General features: G+C 27.2%; 1 protein-coding gene across 2 annotated transcripts in view; it reads left to right on the plus strand.

Moving 5' to 3' along the window:
* Positions 1-20515, plus strand: part of LOC100200484 (1-phosphatidylinositol 4,5-bisphosphate phosphodiesterase classes I and II) — an 83743-nt gene that overhangs the window by 39042 nt on the left and 24186 nt on the right. For both annotated transcript variants that reach the window (XR_010639000.1, XM_065799331.1), the window contains exons 14-21: positions 66-205; positions 290-386; positions 6412-6496; positions 9601-9725; positions 15345-15396; positions 17731-17833; positions 18072-18233; positions 19818-19917. Coding sequence is in view for 1 of the 2 variants with exons in the window: in XM_065799331.1 (XP_065655403.1) it covers positions 66-205; positions 290-386; positions 6412-6496; positions 9601-9725; positions 15345-15396; positions 17731-17833; positions 18072-18233; positions 19818-19917 (864 nt within the window). In the remaining variant the exon portion in view is untranslated. The remainder of the gene's footprint in view (positions 1-65; positions 206-289; positions 387-6411; positions 6497-9600; positions 9726-15344; positions 15397-17730; positions 17834-18071; positions 18234-19817; positions 19918-20515) is intronic.

Consider the following 20515-nt stretch of genomic DNA (forward strand, 5'->3'; position numbering starts at 1 on the left):
TTCAATAAATTAAAAGTTTTGGAGAAGATTTTAAGATTAAAAAAAAACATATTTTCATGCTTTAGTACCAGTGTCTGAAACAAAAAACTCTAACTTATTTGCTCAATCAATTGATTTAAACATAAGTGGTGTTATGCTTGAAATTTCTAATATGGAAGACATACCTGAAGATGGAGAGTTAAAGGAAGTGGTTCCTAAGTCTGAAGTAGGTAACTATGTTGTTTAAATAAAATTCATATTTTCTCACTCTTAATAGAAATAGATATATTGTTAAACATATTACATATAGGAAGAAGAGACACCTGAAGTTGAAGCTCAACAAGAGTTATCTGAACTTGTAAATTATTTTCAACCTGTTCACTTTAGAGGATTTGAAAGGGCTGAAAGTTAGTTATTTTAATATTTTGTTCCAAGTTTTTTTATAAATTTAAAGAAATGAAAACTAAGTTTTTTGTTTAAAAAAAAGTTGTTAAAAAAATGTATATATTTGTGTAAATATATTTAGTTGTAAGTATATATATATTTTTGTGTAAATATATATATATATGTGTGTGTGTGTAAATATATCGCAGAAATGCAATATATGAACAAACTTTCTCTTTGATGGCTTTAATGTTGTTGCTTCCTCAGGTTCATCTGCAATAACCCTCTGTTCCTTGAGTAAGTTAGTGACTGAGGCGACACACAAAGAAAATGTTGGCATTTTCTTTGTGTGTTGCCAGGTCTGTTCTGAATGTTGACTTGAATTTGACCATATAGGCAGGGTAATCATCTGAGCTCTCCATCACCAGAGAGAGATGGCAAAAATAAAGGCAGAACTATAGAGCATGAAATATATTTTTCTCCATCCATAAGTCACATACAAAAAATCATACCCATTTCACTCAAATGTTTTGCATTCACTTATACACACAAAAATGTATAACACAATGTTCTCATATTCATGCTTACACACATACAGACACATTAATTCTCTCACATGCAATAAAATCAGTCAGTGAGAAATACATGAGATAAAATATATCTGCAGGGCTTCAGTAGGTTTTCCAACCTCTGCAATTTGTCTAATTCAGCTGATATTGGCATGGCAATCTTTGTGTTGTGTGTGTTGAGGACATCCCTCAGTGGCTGTTTATTTCTGTGAACATTTTTTATCATGTTCAGAGTCAATTTTCATCTGGTTGGAATATCTTGTATAACCGACCCTTCCTTTCTTGCCAATTTGTCAAAAGTCCAATTTTTTTGTTCTTATTCTTCAACACTTTCTGGACTGTTTTTAAAATGGCCTACTACCTTTCTGCATTTGGCCAGGGCATTGTCAAAGGTGTTGTTATGCAAAGATACTGTGACAAAACACTGGAGACTGTGTGCAACCCAGGGGACGCGTCCAAAAGGCAGATGTCTCACAGCAGTGACCATATTTTTTGCACTTCCTGTGCTAAGTGTGCTGAATTGATTTGAAATGTTCCACTTCTATGTAACATGAATAAAATGTTCTGCACATGTTTCAACAAAAATGTCTTTCTTATGTCTTCATTACTGTCAGAGCATGTGAATGCAGTTCTCGTTGTTTATCAATGTAATGCACAGTAACTCTGAGTAATTATAATTACTCTGGTAATTTTAGTTACCCTGCCAAGTCTCCTAGTCTCTGCTGAAGGCAATAGTTTGTGTATGTTGTAACATCGATGTCTTTATAGTCCTCTCCTTTTCATACAATTCATTTTTCTTATAAAGTGTGTCTTTCTTTTAAAGTTTTTCTTATAATAGTGTGTCTTGGCAGAGGCTCATATGTGGAGTCATTTGTTTTGATCCTAATAACATTTTTCAAACCAACATCTTCCACAATACTAACTGGTGCAGTTTGTAGCTACCCACTTTGCAATGGCATTTATTATCTTGTTTTTCTCTTGTTTCTCTATAGGGCTCCCACGTGCTGCATCCAATGAAGCCTTCCTCCACTGCTTGTTTAGGTGGGTGATTTGCTGGCATCAGCAGTGGGCATTGCATTTAGGTGATACTTCAGACTCAAAGTACTCCAATGATAAGAAAATTCAGCTTTGCGGTGTTTAAAGATAGCTTTAATTCTGTCAGCTCCTTGTTGAAGAAATTTAGAATAAAAATGTCCGTTTAAAATTTTGGTACCTTTTTCCATTTTTATAATCTTTCTCTTACAACACAACTTTTTCTTACTTACAACACAACTTTTAATCAAATTTATTTATTTATTTATTATTACCTGAACATAAGCAACAACATAAATTCACACAAAAAGTTTTGATTATTTTATAATTCGATTATTGTTATATATATATTTGTGTGTGTGTGTGTGTGTGTGTGTGTGTGTGTGTGTGTGTGTGTGTGTGTGTGATATATATATATATATATATATATATATATATATATATATATATATATATATATATATATATATATATATATATATAATATTCAATTATTATATAGTTTTAAAACATAATAAAAATAAAAGTAATTTTTTTTAATATAACAGTACTAATATAAATTAATTTAATAATAAGCGATTATAAGCAAAAAATATATAATGAGAAACTTTTACAGACAGCTTCAAAAAAGAAAAATTAAGTAAAGCTTGTAAAGCAAAAAAATATAAAAAATGAGCAGCTAAAACTAGTGATGAACTCATTGTTAAGAATAAAAAATTGAAAATAAAGTTTGGCAAAAACATTTGCGAAAAGTTAAAATTTTTCACTATATTTAATTTGAATTTTATAGTTCTGTAAACTAAAGATTGACAGGTCTGTTTTGAAATAATTTGTGTGCAGTCCTGTCAACCTTTAGTTTAATGAACTATTAAATTTGAATCAAAAAGTTTTTTTTTCACTTTCAGACTTTCAAAATAAAAACTACATTAACGCATGATAAACTAATTGTCGGCACTAATCAATTAATGCTTTAATGCGATAAAAATGCGGTAATTTGCCCAGTCTTAATATATATATATAAATATATATATACTTATATTTATTTATCAGGCAACCAAAAAAGTTCGTGCGGTTTTGCAAATCCATAAATAAATACACATAAAAACAGTTTTAATAAAGTTTATTCTGAAAAATAGTCTCCTTCAGCAAGAATAACTTTCTCCCATCGTGAAACAAGCAGGTATATTCCATTTTTATAAAAGTCTTGAATTAACTCATTTTCGAGATCTTCTCTATTTCGAAACTGTTGATTCCTCATATAATTATCCAGGGTTAAAAACAGGTGATAGTTGCTTGGCACAAGGTCTGGTGAATACGGAAGGTGAGGTAAAATCTCCCATTATAAACGTGCAAGTGTGATTTTTGCAAGTGCAAGTGTGAGGTAGAATCTCCCATTGTAAACGTGCCGTGTGATTTTTGCGGTGTGCGGTCTGGCGTTGTCCTGGTGGAATACAACACCTTTTCGGTTTGCCAAAGCTGCTTGTTCTGGTGAAGAGCAACCGAAACTCTGTCCAATTGGGATGAGTATATCTCAGCAGTAATGCTTTGTCCACTTGGTAGCAACTCATAGTCAACAATACCTGCTGTAGTCCACCATGCACACAGTAAAACTTTTTGTTGGTGAATGCTTGGTTTAGGAGTTATCAGTACTGGATTGTTACTGGCTAGCTAATGATATGTTCGTTTTTTGTTGCAGTACATAATCCATTTTTCATCGCATGTCAACATCCGGTCAAAAAATGGCACTAAATTGTGGCAAGAAAGCAATGAACAACAAATGGTTAAGCGCTGTAGCTTGTTTGTTTCACTCAACTCATAAGGTACCCATTTGCTCAACTTCCAACGTTTTTCAAGTTGGTGCAAATGTAAATGAATAGTTTTATCACTCACATTAAATCTTAAGGCAAGGTCCTGACATGTTTGACTGGAGTCCTGCTCAATTGCCAGCTTGAGATCCTCGTTGTTTAAGATGGATGGTCTTCCCGATCTTGGTTCATCTTCAAGGTTTTCATTTCCAGAAGAAAATTTTTTAAACCACTTTTGACCCATCTGTTCTGCTATGTTACATTCCCCAAAAGCAGCGCATATCTTACGACATGCTTCTGCAGCTTTGGTTCGAAGTTTGATCTCATAAAGTAAACAGGCGCGAATTATTGTATCTGACACAGCCATACTCCACTTAAGACTTTTAAATTTAAAACACACTAATAAAACTTATGAAACACACTGATTGATTCTCCTTAAAACAAGCATTAATTTATATGCAAAATCATCCCTGCACCACAACCAGTTTTCTTAATACATTTCTTAGAAATAGGCAATTAGGATAAACCGCACAAACTTTTTTGGTTGCCTGATATATATATTTATATAAAAATTTTAATAAGTGATTTTCTACTAATTTGTTATTGCTCTGTTTTTTTAGAACATTCAGCACTTCATTTTGTAGAATACATTTAAATATATACTACAAATCATGTAGAATTTATGTTTTACATGATTTGTAGAACATGGATTCTATATGATTTGTAGAATTTCTATTTAGTACATCAATGTATGTACTGAAGCCTCCGGCAGCTAGCTATTTCAGTTTGGTTTAATCCTACATTTAGTAAAAATGTTTGTACAAATTTAGGATACCATTGTTTTTTTAGTTTAACTAACAAACATTTTTCTAATAATAATATGCTGCATAAAAACAGGAGCGTATAAAAAGTTAGCTACAACTAGTATATTATTATTATAACAAGTCAAATATATGCCAAGTATAAAATCCGCTATAAATTAGTACAAGAAATACATTCTAAGCAACTTTACAACCCCTAATCAATGTATGTCAAGCAACTGTAACCTTTGATACTTCTCCTTATGAAAAATCCCTTATTAGCATAAATGAGACTCTTTTTAAATCAAATATGCTAATCATGTTGAATCTTTTAACATCTTCAAATACAAAAAGATGCTAATCCTTTCAAAGCATGTATAAAAGTTGAAAGAAGCTAATTTAAATCCTAAAGTAGAAAATTCTCAGATGATGTAAAGCATCTGAGAATTCAAATGAAACAATCCATTAACTAAATCAGTAAATTATTTCTCAGTAAAATGAAATCCTAACTCATAAAAATGCCAATCTATTAAATTAAAGTTGTGAGATTGTTTCTAAGCATAGAGAAACAGATTCCTGATTTCTGTATTTGACACTGGTGATTTATAAAGATGTTTTATTCTATATTATTTGACATCACAAATTATAGAGTAATACAAAGATACAAATACTCCTAATCTGCCATCATTGGTTAAAGAAATATTTTTGTTAGTTTTGATAGTAAAGTAAATATAGTTCTTGAATAAGACTTTATAAACTACATATTAGTAAATTTTTGTTTCAAAATTGCTTTTAAATGTGTTTTGAAATTAAATAAAGTGTGTGTACATGAAGTGTCAATCTCAGTTATTCTTCTTTCAATAGCAGAGCACTAATTAAGATATTCAGGCAATAAATAAATTCTAATAAGTTTTGAATTTACTCAATGTATTGTTTAGGTTATTCATAATTGTTTGATTATACATTAAAATATTTTCAGTTTCTATATTTCTAATATTTATTTTAATATTTAGATTCTATATTTGGCATTCAAATGTTGTTGAATGAAAATAATTTTTGAATTTATTTTGAATAATTAAAATACACAATTAAAAAAAACTACCTGGTTTTCCAACTAATCTTATAATACAGCTAATTTATTGATGGAGTTATTAAAATGTCCCATCAATTTTAAAATGTAGGTATCTCCCATCAATGTTAAACTGTAGGCATCTTCCATCAATTTTATGTTACTGCTCTTTTTTTTTCAACATAATGCTGTGAGTTGTTGACAAATCATTGAAAAAATTGTACAAACTATGATGATAAATTAAGAAAATTTTAAGTAAAGGTTAAAAAATTTAAAAAGATTTATTAAATTTAAATTTGATATAACATGATGGTCCAGATTTTTAAAAGTTAAAATTTTAAAGTAGAAAAATGTTGAAAAACTTAAAAAAAAAAAATTTTTTAAATGGTATAATGCCTTCCCTTACCAAAGCCTTTAGTCAATGTATGTGCGTTCTCCTGCAATTATGTCAAAATCTGTACTATTCCTAATAAATCAATACTATTCCTAAATAAATCAGTTGACAAAAAAAAGAAAGAAAAAAGCAAATAAAATAAAGTAGAATTAATCATTTAAGATTTTTTGAGGAAACTAATTTATTCTTAATTAATAATTAGGAATAAATTAGTTTCCTTGATTATTTAAACAGTCATTGTGTGTGTATATGTGTTTATTTGAGTGTGTGTGTGTGTGTGTGTGTGTGTGTGTGTGTGTGTGTGTGTGTGTGTGTATATGTGAGTGTGAGTAATTATGTTGTAAATATTGTATAATCATTCAATTATTACCTTTTTTAGAAGTAAAACGTTATTATGAGATGTCATCGTTTAGTGAAAATGCTGCTATGAATCTGCTCAAGGAGCAACCTGTAGAATTTGTCAAGTATCCTTTTATCAACAATTATATTTAAACATAGTTAAACCATACATTAAATAAAATTTTATTTCTTTATAAAAGCCTTGATTGTAGAGCTAGCACTTCTGATTATCAAAATAATATTGTGAAATTTGCATAATTTTTTAACACAAAATAAAAGGTATGATAACTTTAATGCGTATACTTAGTGGACAATAGATATGTCATTATTATACTTAATGGACAATAAATATTACATTATTAATGAACAGTAAGATATTTAATTATTAGCAGACAATAGATATGAAATTTGACAGTGTAATATAATGTTATGAATAATGATTACTAACTGTTTTATATAATTGGAAATTAGCTGACCTGATATATCAGAACTGATTTTTAATTTTACATATGTTGCTACAAGACTGCTCACACACATATAACAAAAAAAAAAGTTTAAATAAAATATTTAGTGAAAATGTTAAAATAAAAAAGAAATTGTATAACAATATTATGATATTATTGAATACATTTCTTATGCTATATATGTATATATATATATATATATGTATATATATATATATACATATATATATATATATATATATATATATATATATATATATATATATATATATATATATATATATATATATATATATATATATATATATAGCATAAGAAATGTATATAGCATACAAAATACCATAGAATAATTAAAAATAACAATAATATTATTAGTAAATAAACAAATGTATTATACATGTATAATTAATTTGTCAACAGAAAGATATTTAAATTACTTAGTAGATTTTAAATAAATATAATTATGGATAAAGAAGTTAATAAAAATAAAATGAAAAGATGAATATAATAAAATGAAAATGATAAAAAAATAAAATGAAAAGATGAATATAAAAAAACTAAACTAAGAAGTAATACCAAATTGCTACATACTTAAGCATCAACAAATAAGTAAAACAGACTGACACAAATCTTTCTTTTTCAAAATTACAACTGTTCTTTTTTTCTTTTCTTATGTTATGTGTAATTTTTTTCTTTTTACAATTTTTTTTTTCTTTAATGGTAATGTGAAAACCCATACAAACTCAACTAAAGTTCTAAATTTAAATTTGAAATTCTTTTCTTTTACTGTCTTTGTTTATTTAATATTTTTGTTTTTCTGATTTTTTTGTTTTTTTATAACTATTTTTTTTAACTCAATAGATATATGTTGACTTGTACTCTTGTTTAAAAAATATTAAGTTAAACTAATGTTGTAAATTTATCTTGGTTGCCTTGGCTGCATATTTATCTCCAATATTAACAATAGTATAATATTACTTAAAACAAAAATTGAAAATATTTGCGGTGTTATTAAAGGCAAGATATTTGTTTTCCATAAATGTGCTATTACCAATTTTTGCACAAGTGTTATCGTCTATTCTAACATGTTACAAATTTACATTTGATTTAAAATTAGGTCAGTTAAAAAAATTGTTTAGCAAAAAGGTGAATGAATTCTAAACATCAATAGTTGTAAGAACTTGTCAATTATTTTTTAACATTTAGTACCATTCTTTATAATCTAAATTATTTTATTAAAAGTAATAGCTCAAAAGATACATGAAACAATCTTTTGTTGATTTTATGCTTGAATAGCACTCATTAAATAATTTAGAGAGTTTTGAAGTAAGGTCTGGAGAACACTTTTGTGTTGTCGTGTCACAAGACTGTGACATGAATGTTGTCTGGACCACAAGCTGTAGAAGATGATCAGTCCCATCTATGAGAGATGAAATTTCTTTGTCAATAACACTATTAAAGTCTTCAGAGCCTAACTTCTGGTGTAATTATAGTTTAATAATAATAGTAATAGTTTTATACAAAATGCTAATAATGATTTTCTTAATCTTTTGGCTGTTTTTAATCTTTTTTTCTGGCATTTAGTTTTTATGATCTTTCAGCAGTGTGATAATTTAATATGATAAAATTTTCACACTATTGGACTTTATTTTCAGTTATTATATGCTCAAAATATTTTAGTGTTTTTAACTAATGAATTGATATGTTGTTTCTTTAAAATTGTTTGTAAAACAATTAAGGATGTCTCAAAATCAGTTTTTTAAGTTAGTTACTAAATGCAAAATGTAAGTTTGAATTGATATTGGTAAAAGATTAATGTAGAAGTTCTCTTATTAGAGTATTAAGTTGTTAGAAGTTCTCTTATTTAAATATTGAAAAAATGATATAGCACAAAATCATTAGTTTGACAATAAAAGCAGCAAAATATTGTTTAAATATTTTTCTTTTTGTATTTTTCTGTTACAGCACATATACACTACTAATGCTGAACACTCTTATTTTTAAAATGTGCACTTTATTCTAGACAAATAAAAGAAGAAGAACGAAAAAACAATTTTTATTTTTGCCATAATAGATGTTTTTCATACGTAAATGATATGTGCTGCTGTTTTTAATACTTTTTACATAAATATTTTATTAAACTATATTTATAAATATTAACTTACTTTAAAAACCCTTTGTCTGACTCTTTTAAAGTGAGGTGAACTCAAGTAATTATCATTTTTTTATTCTTTAATTTTTAGAGTAGTCTCGTGTATTTTTCAGATATCTATTGAGTTGTCTCACAGATCTTTCAGATATCTATCGTCTCCACAGATTTTTTTTGGGGGGTTTAAAACTTTGTTGCCAAGTTGTACATAATACATACAGGTGTATTTATTATGAATAATTTATTATTAATAAAATTGCTCTGAGGTCACACTCTGAGTGATCTAAAATCATAATCTGAGGTATCAGAGTATGAAAATAAATATGTTATTTGTTAGTGTGTAGTATCTATGTTTTAACTTTCTGTTAGTTATCATGTATGTGTGTATTGTTGTTTTTTTTGTTTTTTTGTTGTTGTTGTTTGTTTGTTGTTTTTTTTTTTTGGGGGGGGGGGTATTGATGGGTTTTTATTTTGGTGGCAAAAGTGTATTTTTGTTTTAAAAATAGCACTTTTATTTATGTCAATTTATTTTGAATTAAGCAATTTGTAATTATGTTTAAAGTTTTTTTTTAAAGATGTTTTTGAGACTTTATTACTTTACTTAACATCTCTCAAGTTATAACAAGTTTCAAGCAAGCAGAATTTATCCAAAAGGTAGCCGTGTGAGCTCAGACAATTATATTCCACAATTATTTTGGAATGCTGGATGCCAATTGGTTGCATTAAACTTTCAAACTTTAGGTAGTATAATATTTACTGATGATTTTTAGTTTTTTTTTTATTTAGTATTATTTTATAAATTGAAACAATTATGTACTACCATCTATGGTTTTTGATGTTTAATTTTTTTAGATATTTGGTCATGTTTTAAAATTAATAAAGAACTTGACTCAATCATTGATAGTGCACAGTGACAAACCTAGAGTTTTTTGGGGATATCGTTTTTTTTTTTAAGCAATGGGGGGGGGGGTTATTTTTTGTAGTAGCCCTTTCCTCTCCCTCTCCCTCCTCTCCCCCTCCCCCCTCTCCATCCCTCCCTTCCTCCTTTTCCTTTTAGTCAAAACCAGTACCACAATATGATTTTAGAAATCACTTTGTGTTCACATTCTTTATTTTTTTATTATCTGTTGTTTTTTTTTATTATTGTATTCACCTTTATTTTTTATTATCCAAAGATAAGGAGTTGAATTAAAGTAGTATTACTTTATAATAGGCATTTTTTTAAAGAGATTATTTAGTGGTGGACATAATTTTGTTATGCTAAGAAATAATTGTCTATATATAATATATAAACAATAGTTATTGTCTATATATAATATAATGTATTATATAGACAATTTGAATGCAAAGTAATAAAGTTTAAAGTATTTACTCTTACTTTATTTTTATTTTGATGTGCTTCACGGCACCTTTTAAATAAAAGAAATAATTACGCTTAATTTTTTATATACATTTACTAAGGATTAAAAATTAAAGTTTAAAAAATACCTAAACCCTAATAAAACTTAAAATAAAAAAACTTAGTAAAACTAAAAGTTATTGTAATCATTATTTTTATTATTATTAAAGTCAAAAAAAAAAAAAAATGGAGAGAAACAAAACTGAAAAAGTTTTTCTTTCATTTTTTGTTTTCTCTAAAGTATAATAAAAAGCAAAAGAAGACAAAATAACAAATAGTAGATAATTTTTGGGCGCCCATACAGCTTTAGCAATATCCAAATTGGTCTGGGTTCGTTTCTGTTGTATGGCATCCCAAGCTATAAACTGTACAGTTCCCTCAATCCTGCTAATTAACATAAAGTTATAAAAAAAAAGTTTCTTTATGTGGCCTTGACAATACACACTAAAAGCAATGAAAAAAATACTATCCATGCGCAACATGGCACTGTTAATACTCTGATATTTTTCAGCTATTTGTGGATTCAGCCTATCTAAGATCTAACAATGAGTTCAGGAAGCCTTACTACCAGCCGGCCTTAAAACCATTAAACTAAATTTTAAAGTTTCATTCTCATTAGGAGATAACAGGAGTTGCATAGTTTGCAATTTCTTCCTGTTGTCTTATTAGGAGATAACAGAAAGAACTTGCATTTCCACTATCAAGAAGACACAAAAAAATCCCCAGGAGTAGAGTCTAGAACATTCATTGGTTGATACTTATTTCACTTGGTTTATTGTAAAGTTTACTCACCTCTTACTCTCAAGAGTTCAGTCTTTTTATCTTTTTTTTTTTTATAATTCATTTTATTTTTTTTTATAATTCATTAGTTTATCTTAAAATAGGTTTTTCATATAATAATAATTACTATTTATTGCTAAAATTTAACAAAATAACAGTTAAAATGATTTAAATGTTCATAATGTTAAACGAGAAGGTGTAACACTCTATATCAGCCAGTGACTTTATATTCGCTTTCAATATATTTGTCTAATTGTTTTTTAAATGTTTTCACTGATGTAGATAGCACTATAGACGGAGCAAGACTCCATACAGTGACTATTCTATTAAGATTAAAATTCTCTCTTATTGGACAACATTCCTTTATTAGTTCTTTTTTGAACTGAATGGGATTCCTTCTGTATGCAGATTGTTCCATTAATTCATCAGGTTTTACTATTATTTTTGACGTAAATATACACCATTTAACTTGTATGAAACCGTGAACAATTTTGAAGCACTTTATTAAGTCTCCTCTTAACCTTCAAGTTTCTAGCATTGTAATGTTAAACCTTTTTAATTATAATTCATAACTTAGATATGAGAGGCTTCTTGTTCGAGTTGCTCTTCTTTGAACTTTTTCAAGAGCTGCTATATCGTATTTTTTTGATGGATTCCAGATTGGTGTTGCATATTCAAGAAGCGGTCGAACAAAGCCTTTATACGATATTTTAGCAATTGAGGTGGTGTAGAATTAAAATGTGTGTTTAATTAAACCAAGCATTCTGTTAGCTCTGATGGCACAGTAATTGATATGTTGGCTGTATTTTCCATCAGTAGATGTCATAACGCCTAGATCTTTTTCTGAATCGGATCCTTCAATTCAAGTTCTTATTTTTTTATCAAAGTCAAAGATAGTATTATTTCTTTTTTGATTATACTTACCAAAATGCATTATTTTACATTTAATTATATTAGGTTTTATCTTCCATTCCTAACTCTATTTAGCTATTTTATCTATATCATTTTGTAATTCGTTTCTTAGGATTTCAATTTCGTCCAGCTCAGCAAGAGTTTTACTATCGTCCGCATATATTTTTATTATGTAGAAAAGTTTACAAGGAAGGTCATTTATGAGTATTGTGAATAAAGTGGTCCAAGTACTGATCTTTGTATTACGCCATTACTGATTGGGCTCCAGTCAGATTGGTTTTCACCGAGTACAATTCGTTGTTATCTATTACTTAAGAAAGATTTTATCCATGCAGTAAATTTTATTAAAACTGTACGATTTAACTTTATGGATAATGTATTCATGTGATACGGTGTCAAATGCTTTCACAAAATCAGTAAATATGACGTTGACTGGATGTTTGTTATATAAAGCTGTACTAACAAAGTCTTGACACTAGCAAATTTGTGAAACAGCTCTTTTTTTTTTGGCACAAAACCATGTTGTTGCGACATGATAGGATTATTTATTAGATGTTTCATCATGGAGTCACGAGTTATACTTTATATTGAGATGGTACCATTAATTTACTTATGACTGATGTGAGCGATATTGACCTGTAATTACTTGCAATAGTTCGACTTCCGCTTTTGTGTAGTTGGTCCCAGAAATATCTCTGATATTCTTTCTTGCATTTCAGTAAATATTCGATCGATTGAAGACAGATCTTCGGTGTTCTTATAACATGTCTGGAAATTTACGTGTTGAATAAATGACAATCATTAACATTATTGATAAAATTTGGTTTGCTTTCAAAGCTGTTTGAATTGATTGGGTTACATTCTACGTCCCATTCGATGTCAGCATACTTGAAATCACCTGCAATCATTACCCCATCAAAGTTTTTAGTCAAGAGCTAGTCGTGAGCTTCATAGAAGGATTAATAAATTTTTTTGTCTCTTATAGTGGTTAGATAAGTATTAAGGTTGTCCTGTGCATCGAGGATTATTGGCCTGTATATACATCCAAGCAGCAGTTTTTCTTTGCCAATTGATAAACAGCACCACTGTTGCTCGACACATTCGTCATTTAGTATCTTATTATTTGTATCAGTACTAGTATATTTCTAATTAACATATATGGCTACTCCACCCCCATGACTACTGCGGTCTTTTCTAAATAACTCATAGTTGGTAATATAAGGAACGGATGTGTCTGTAAACCATGTTTCTGTGATAAAAATGATGTCAAAATTATGATAAAGGGCGATTGTTCGAAGCTCTTGCGTTTTATTGTTTAAGGATCTTGCATTGGTATAATAACAGTTCAATGAAGTTCGAGCTGAGTAATAAGTTTATTTAGATTATGAAGTTGTTTTCTTCATTCGATCCTTTTAATTTATTGTTTTTATCATTTCTCTCTGCAATAAGTTTTTTCCTATTTTCTCGCTCCATTGGAGATAAATCTGCGCTAATATATACTTGTCTATAGTTTTCATTGTTTCTTAGTCTTCTTGCAAAATTTAATGCGTTAGAGCGATCTATGTTATGTGTTTTGTTCTGTCTTTTTTATTGGTTTCATGGCTACAATAATAAGTTTTAATGATTTCATGGCTACAAAAATATATTTTAAAAGTTTTATAGCTACAATAATATATTTTAAAGGTTTCATGGCTACAATAATACATTTTAATGGTTTCATGGCTACAATAATACATTCTATTGGTTTCATGGCTACAATTCAGGGATTATACTTTTCCAGATATTTCCGGAATTCTGGATGTTTTACTAAAGTTTTAGTTTTTCTGGATATCAAAAATGTTTTTCATACATACATAGAAATGTTTTCCATACATGTTTAGGTGTATATTTTTGTTATGTATTTGTTTTTAATCTTTTTCACTCATCACTCATACAAAAATTAAGAAAAAAAAATTGGAAACAACTCAGCTAAAAGCAAAATTAAGTGGAAAATAGGGGAAAATATTTTCCCAATATTTTACCCAAACAATTTTGCGGATTTTTAAAATATGACCTGGATGATCTATGACAATTGTAAATTTAAATGTTCAAATACATCTTATTAACACTTTTCAGAGTGTTAATAAAAAGTATTTGAACTCTTTCATATTGTCTCTAAGTGATTTTAATAGTTTTTGGAAGGGGTACACTATAAAGGTACATGGTTATATGATTAGATTTTATTTTGTGCCAAATTTTAATTGACTTACATTATGTAGAAGCATTTATGTAGAAAACTTTATATTTATATACTATTAAATTGATATTAATTTTTTGGTATTAATTTAAAAATCTAATTTATTTTGGTTGTTAATTATTTTATGATCTTAGTAGTCTAAAGTATTTCAGTGTGCTAAGAATAATTTCTTTTTTAACTCTTAAAGATATGCTTGATATAACTTAGAAGTCTTTTAAGACTATTGAAAAACCAGCAGTGACAAAGGTTAATTCAGCAATGCAAATTAAAAGAGTTTAGATAATTAGTTAACAGAATAGTTTGGCCAAAATATTTCTGTTAATTTATACTGAATACAAAATTAATTTGCTAATTAATGGGTTTTTGAAAAAACAAAAAATATTTGATAAAGTTATTTATTTTTGATTGAGAAGTAAAGAAATAATAAAACTTTAAAAACATCTGAAATTGCTGAAGAGTTTCTATTATTCTTTTTGCTACAGTCTACAAGTAAGGTAGCTTTTATTATTAAATTTTTTCAGTTGACAGGGGTCTCTAGGAATGAGCATTAAAACATTCAAAATGCATATACCAAAGTATTAAACCCTCTCAAGGGTCAATACTAAATCCATTTCGTGACAAGAATCTGGTATGATACTAGGTAATTCACAAACTAATTTAACACTGATACATTTTTATAATCTGTTCTCAAAGTCACTTTGCAGATTAATTCCCCTCATTTTAATATCACATGAATTTGTATTTGAAGTATATTTTACTTTTCTGTGTGTTGTTCTATATTATGTCTAATACACTACACAATTTTTTAAATTTTCTAAATATTTAACTGCTAACTTTACAGATACATAAACAGGGTTGTCGTGTCATTCTAATAAACTTTATATAATAAAAAAGCAAATGGTTTTCACAGATTGATTGCCAAATCTAAACTCACAAATGATGTATGCAGACTTAAGTACACAATAGTCAATTATTTTTTTTACGAAATTATTTTTAGTTGAAATGATGCAATAAAAACAAATTTTAAATTTAGATGTTCCTATGCAGCTAAATCTTGGTAAATTTGAAATAAATGGGCGCTGTGGGTAAGCTGTTTGTTTGTTTTTTAATTTAGATAAAGGCCATTATTTTTATGTTGTATTTTTTTTTAATCTTTTTTGTATGTTTGTTTTTTGCTATATTTTAAAGATATTTTAAATCTTAACGAAATGAAATTTGAAGAAATATCAAAATTTTCTCCAAACTAACTCTAAAATAAATTGACTTTTTAATTTGCTATAATCATATGACTAACTTTTTAGTTTAATTTAATTAGCTAACTTTTTAGTCTAATTGAATTCTAAGTTGAATAAGCTTTTAAGCTTTTAACTAGCTTTTTAGCATAACTAAAGTTAGTCAACTAAATTTTTTAGTTTAAAAGCATAAAAGTTGTGACTGTTTAGTTTAAAAACATACAAGTTGTATTTAAAAAGTAGTTTTCATTAATTAACCATTTAGTGCAATAGTTTTGTTGCCTTAACTAACTTTTAAGATTTGTGATTCGAAAGGATTGCTATAGATATAACTTTAAAGTAATAATAGTAAAGATGCATAAAAGTAGTCTATGTCTTTCTTGTTATGAAGTGTTCTTAAATTTTTTTTAAAAATTTAAGAACACTTTATAACAATGCCTTTCTTGTTATAAAGTGTTATCTTGTTTTAAAATTTCAATGAAAAACAAATGAGAAAACCAGGAGTGTATAGTTAAAATTAACTAACTGCATTTTCCAATTTATGATAAAATTAATTTATAAATTAAAGCATAAAGTTTAATTTATATTTCATAAATAAATTAAATTTTATCTGAAAAGTTAATTTTAGTTAATTTATAAAAGTACTATATAATTTAAAAGCGTGTTTTATGGAGAAAATTCTTCTTTCAATTAACACTTCACTTTTTTTTTAAATAACGTTTGTATTTTATTTAGTTTTATTTTTATGAAAACATAGATATTTACAGTGAGGTGTATTTTTTTTAGTTCAATATTTTGTTGAGTCATTTTTTTTTTTTAAATTGTTGTTAAAGGTCTATATCTTTACTTCCAACAAGGCTGCAAGCAACAATGTGACAATGGTTAAAAAATGATTTTCTAGGTCCAACTATGTTTACTATATGTTTTTGCACCTTTTCTAAAAGAGAAAGGGCATCATTCGAAGATCTGCTCTAGATATGGCATCAGTATTCCATACAAGGACAGATATGAGGTTTTTAGAGATAAAGAATAGAATCTGAAGTAAGAAAGTGGCAAGCACGATATGCAACCTTGGCGGATGCTAATTTTGCTATGGATTTAGTATATGGTTTTCAAGAAAGATCACAATTAAAAGTTAATCATAAAACGAAAAAGGCAGATGGCTCATCAAGTACATTACTGTTCATTATCTAAAAATAAAAATATTTTTTTCAAAAATCAAAAACAAAAAACAATTTTTTTAAAAAAGATAATAGTTTTTTTGTAGTTCAATAATTTAAAAAAGTATTTTTATTAATGAGGGCGTTAATTTATTTTTTGTGCAATGTTTTATTTTTTATGCAAGTTTAATTTTATTTTATTAATCTTTCTTGATTCAAAATTGGAAAAGGAAAGAAATTTGTTCTCCTGTAAAAAAATTAAAATCAGTTAAATCAAAATTTGTCTTATCTTCAAATTGCAAATCAATTTAAGGTTTCCAAAACTGCAGTAATGTTTCCATGACTGCAGTACAACAACTTGTTCAACAATTAAAGCTCAAGGAACAACCTAGTACAAGAAACATACAAGTTAACCAAAATTATTGATGAAAAAGAGAAAAAAATGCATATAAAAATATCAAAAGAAGATTCAAGAAAATCTGAGGCCTTGAATGCTGAAATGCTAAAGTTTTATCAAATTAAATGCTGTGCCTACCACCAAACCTTGTCTTCATAAGGCTTGCTTAGTAGAAGACCATTGAAGAAACAACTTGTTTCTTTAAATTTCTGCAGAGATTGAGTTGATTTCTTTTCTTTTTTTTACTTACATGAATAAATGTTATTTTAAGAAATGTTTTAATTTTCAGATAAATAACATTATTAGCTATATTTAGTGAAAATTGAATGCGTCATTCAAACATAGCAAAATAAATGACTATCCTTAAACTTCAGGACACTATATATATATATATATATATATATATATATATATATATATATATATATATATATATATATATATATATATATATATATATATATATATATATATATATTCAATCGTTTTAAAGAGGTCCATAGAAAGGTTAAAACATTAATCTTATTTTGAAAAATTTAACCGATTTAGAATGTTGTTTGTAAGTTTTTAAAAAATCAATAAATTTATTTTGTATGTTGTATTACCAAGAAATTAAATTTGTATTTTAAGGTATCTTTTAAAGCCTGAACACATGAGGCGACATGATCGTACATTTGATCCATTTGTTGAATCTACAGTAGATGGTATAATTGCTGGTACTGTTCAAGTCAGGGTAAGCACATTTATTTGAATTATAAAAATGATTGTTCTATTCTGAGTTTTTTTTTTGTTCTTATTATTTTTTTAAATTTATAGTAATAGGTTTTTGATATTAAAATAATTTTAAATAACTTGCTCATATTGTTATTGTTTGTTTTATTTAAACAGATAATAACAAGACATTAGCAGTTTTTGTAAAAACTGTCCTATTAAAATTAACAAAAGTAGTTTAAAATAAAGGATATTTTTAGGTTATTTCTGGTCAGTGTTTGTTAGAAAGAAGATCTGGAACTTATGTTGAGGTTGAAATGTATGGATTACCTGCTGATACCGTTCGGAGAAAATATCGTACCAAAGTTGTTTCAAACAATGGGTTGAATCCAGTTTATGATGAAGAACCTTTTAAATTTAAGGTATATAATAAATATTTGTTTTTAATGATTTTTATTTAAATGTAATTCAAGAGTTTATAGAAAAAATGTTGAAAAGATTAATTTGAATAAATATGTAATCTAGTAATATAATATTATAAAAATATAATTATTTAAGAATATCTGTGAATATTGATTTAAGAAAACATTGTATTTAATTACTGCATATAATATTCGCATAAAAGTTTTTATTAGGAATCTCATAAAATATGTCAAATAAAATGTTTTTATATGTTGTTAAATTGGCGCAAAAATGTTGATCATTGCCAACTTTAACGTATTCTTCGATAATATCATTGAGAATTGATGTTTTCTGAGTAATTCATTGGCAAAAAAATTAAAGCTAATTAAAATTATGTTAAACTGTAACAAACAACTCCTTGGCAAAAGGTTGTTCCACTATTTATAGGCGTAGGTAATTATTTCTTATCTAATCCACTTAAGACCAATTAAATGATTAAAAGAAAGCAGTTGAATACCTCTATTTAATTAATTAAAAATCTAAAGAAGAAGTTTAATTGTGGTCATGAAGTCATTTTGGAAATATGAAAAAGTCTATTTTATGTAATACACAAATAAAAACATTGAACAGAACTCCCGTACAGCAACTATTAATTGTTTTAAATGTTGGTTTTTATAGCAAAATTATTAAAATATTGGTTTTATTTTTGATGAAACACAATAGAACGTTCAGGAAATTATTGAAATGATAAATTACCAGTCGTGGATACCTTTTAGTGAGATAGCATACTAACCAAGAAAAAAATTGTGTTCAAAGTTCTTGTTTGGTATGCTAACTCACTAAAAAGCATTAATAAAATCTACATGAGAAATAAGTATCAAATAAAAAATGTACCTCAACTAGTGTATAAGCAACTGGTTCCTTTCATTCATCAAGCAACTGGTTCCTTAAATTCATGAAGCAACTGGTTCCTTAAATTCATCAAGCAACTGGTTCCATTCATTCATCAAGCAACTGGTTCCTTTCATAAACATTACAACAATGATAAACATGTACTTTCACTTGATTTAGCCTCATTATGCTGTACTAAATCTCTCAAGGATTGGTTACAAGCACAAAGGATACTTGGGAATGAATCCAGCAAACATGCCTGAAGGAGAAGATTTTTATGGAGTTTTTAAACAAAAAGTGTGTATGTATGACTGGATTGCTGATATAGTTTATCAACTAAAAAACTGGTATTGTTTAAATGTTTACATCTTAACACTAATTAAATTCCATTCACAACAAACAAAAGACTTTACAAAATATACGATTACAGATTTATTTTTATTGTCAAGGACTTATGGTTTTTATACTTTTTTTGCTGAAAAAAAATTTCTTGAATTTAATTTATATCAAAATGCCAGCCTATTTTGATTTAACATTCATTAACATTATTTACAACATTAATTGCAACATTAATTACAATATTAATTGCAAATATAAGTTGTAATACTCAATGAAAATTAATAGTAAGTCAAAATGGAAAATATTATAAATAATGGCAAGTAAAAATATTTTTTCAGTAATTTGTTAAATTTATTTCAAGTGTTTTTTAATAGGTAATTTTACCTCATCTTGCTGAATTGCGAATATCAGTGTATGAAGAAAATGGAAAAATGATTGGTCACAGAGTATTACCTGTGGATGGTTTGTCACCAGGTTTGAATATAATATGATTTTATTTTGTTTGTTCAAATTTACTAAGCACATACACACACACACACACACACACACACACACACACACACACACACACACACACATGGTTGCAATTTCTTAATCTTTTTTGAGCACTTTAAATCTTAAAATAAAATTTGAAACAAACGTTGCAGACGAACAACATAAACATATACATATCAGTTTTGTAATAATTGGCTTAATGTTTATTAAATGATTGCATTATGAAAATTATTATAGAAGAGTACATACCAGTAATGAAAACCTTGGATTTTTTAATTTTAGTTCAGTCATGTTACATTTACAATAACTTACAACAAATAAAAATGGTTAAATTACATTTTGGAGGCACTGCCCGATACAAGTGGATTTCTTTTATACTTTTGTTCTGAATAAATCTATCCTGTAAGTAAAGAAATAACTTATCTTTGGTTGTTGTAATGCTGAACATTTTTATTGCCATAATCTGTTTACACTTGAGTTTAACCTGCCCATTCACTAAACCAACTATTTATCCTTGTACCACCAATAACCCGTTTACCACCCTCAATCAATCCTTTGCCAGTTCTTCTGACTTATG

The sequence above is a fragment of the Hydra vulgaris genome, chromosome 06 (genome assembly GCF_038396675.1).
Source record: "Hydra vulgaris chromosome 06, alternate assembly HydraT2T_AEP".
In the NCBI taxonomy this organism is placed as follows: domain Eukaryota; kingdom Metazoa; phylum Cnidaria; class Hydrozoa; order Anthoathecata; family Hydridae; genus Hydra; species Hydra vulgaris.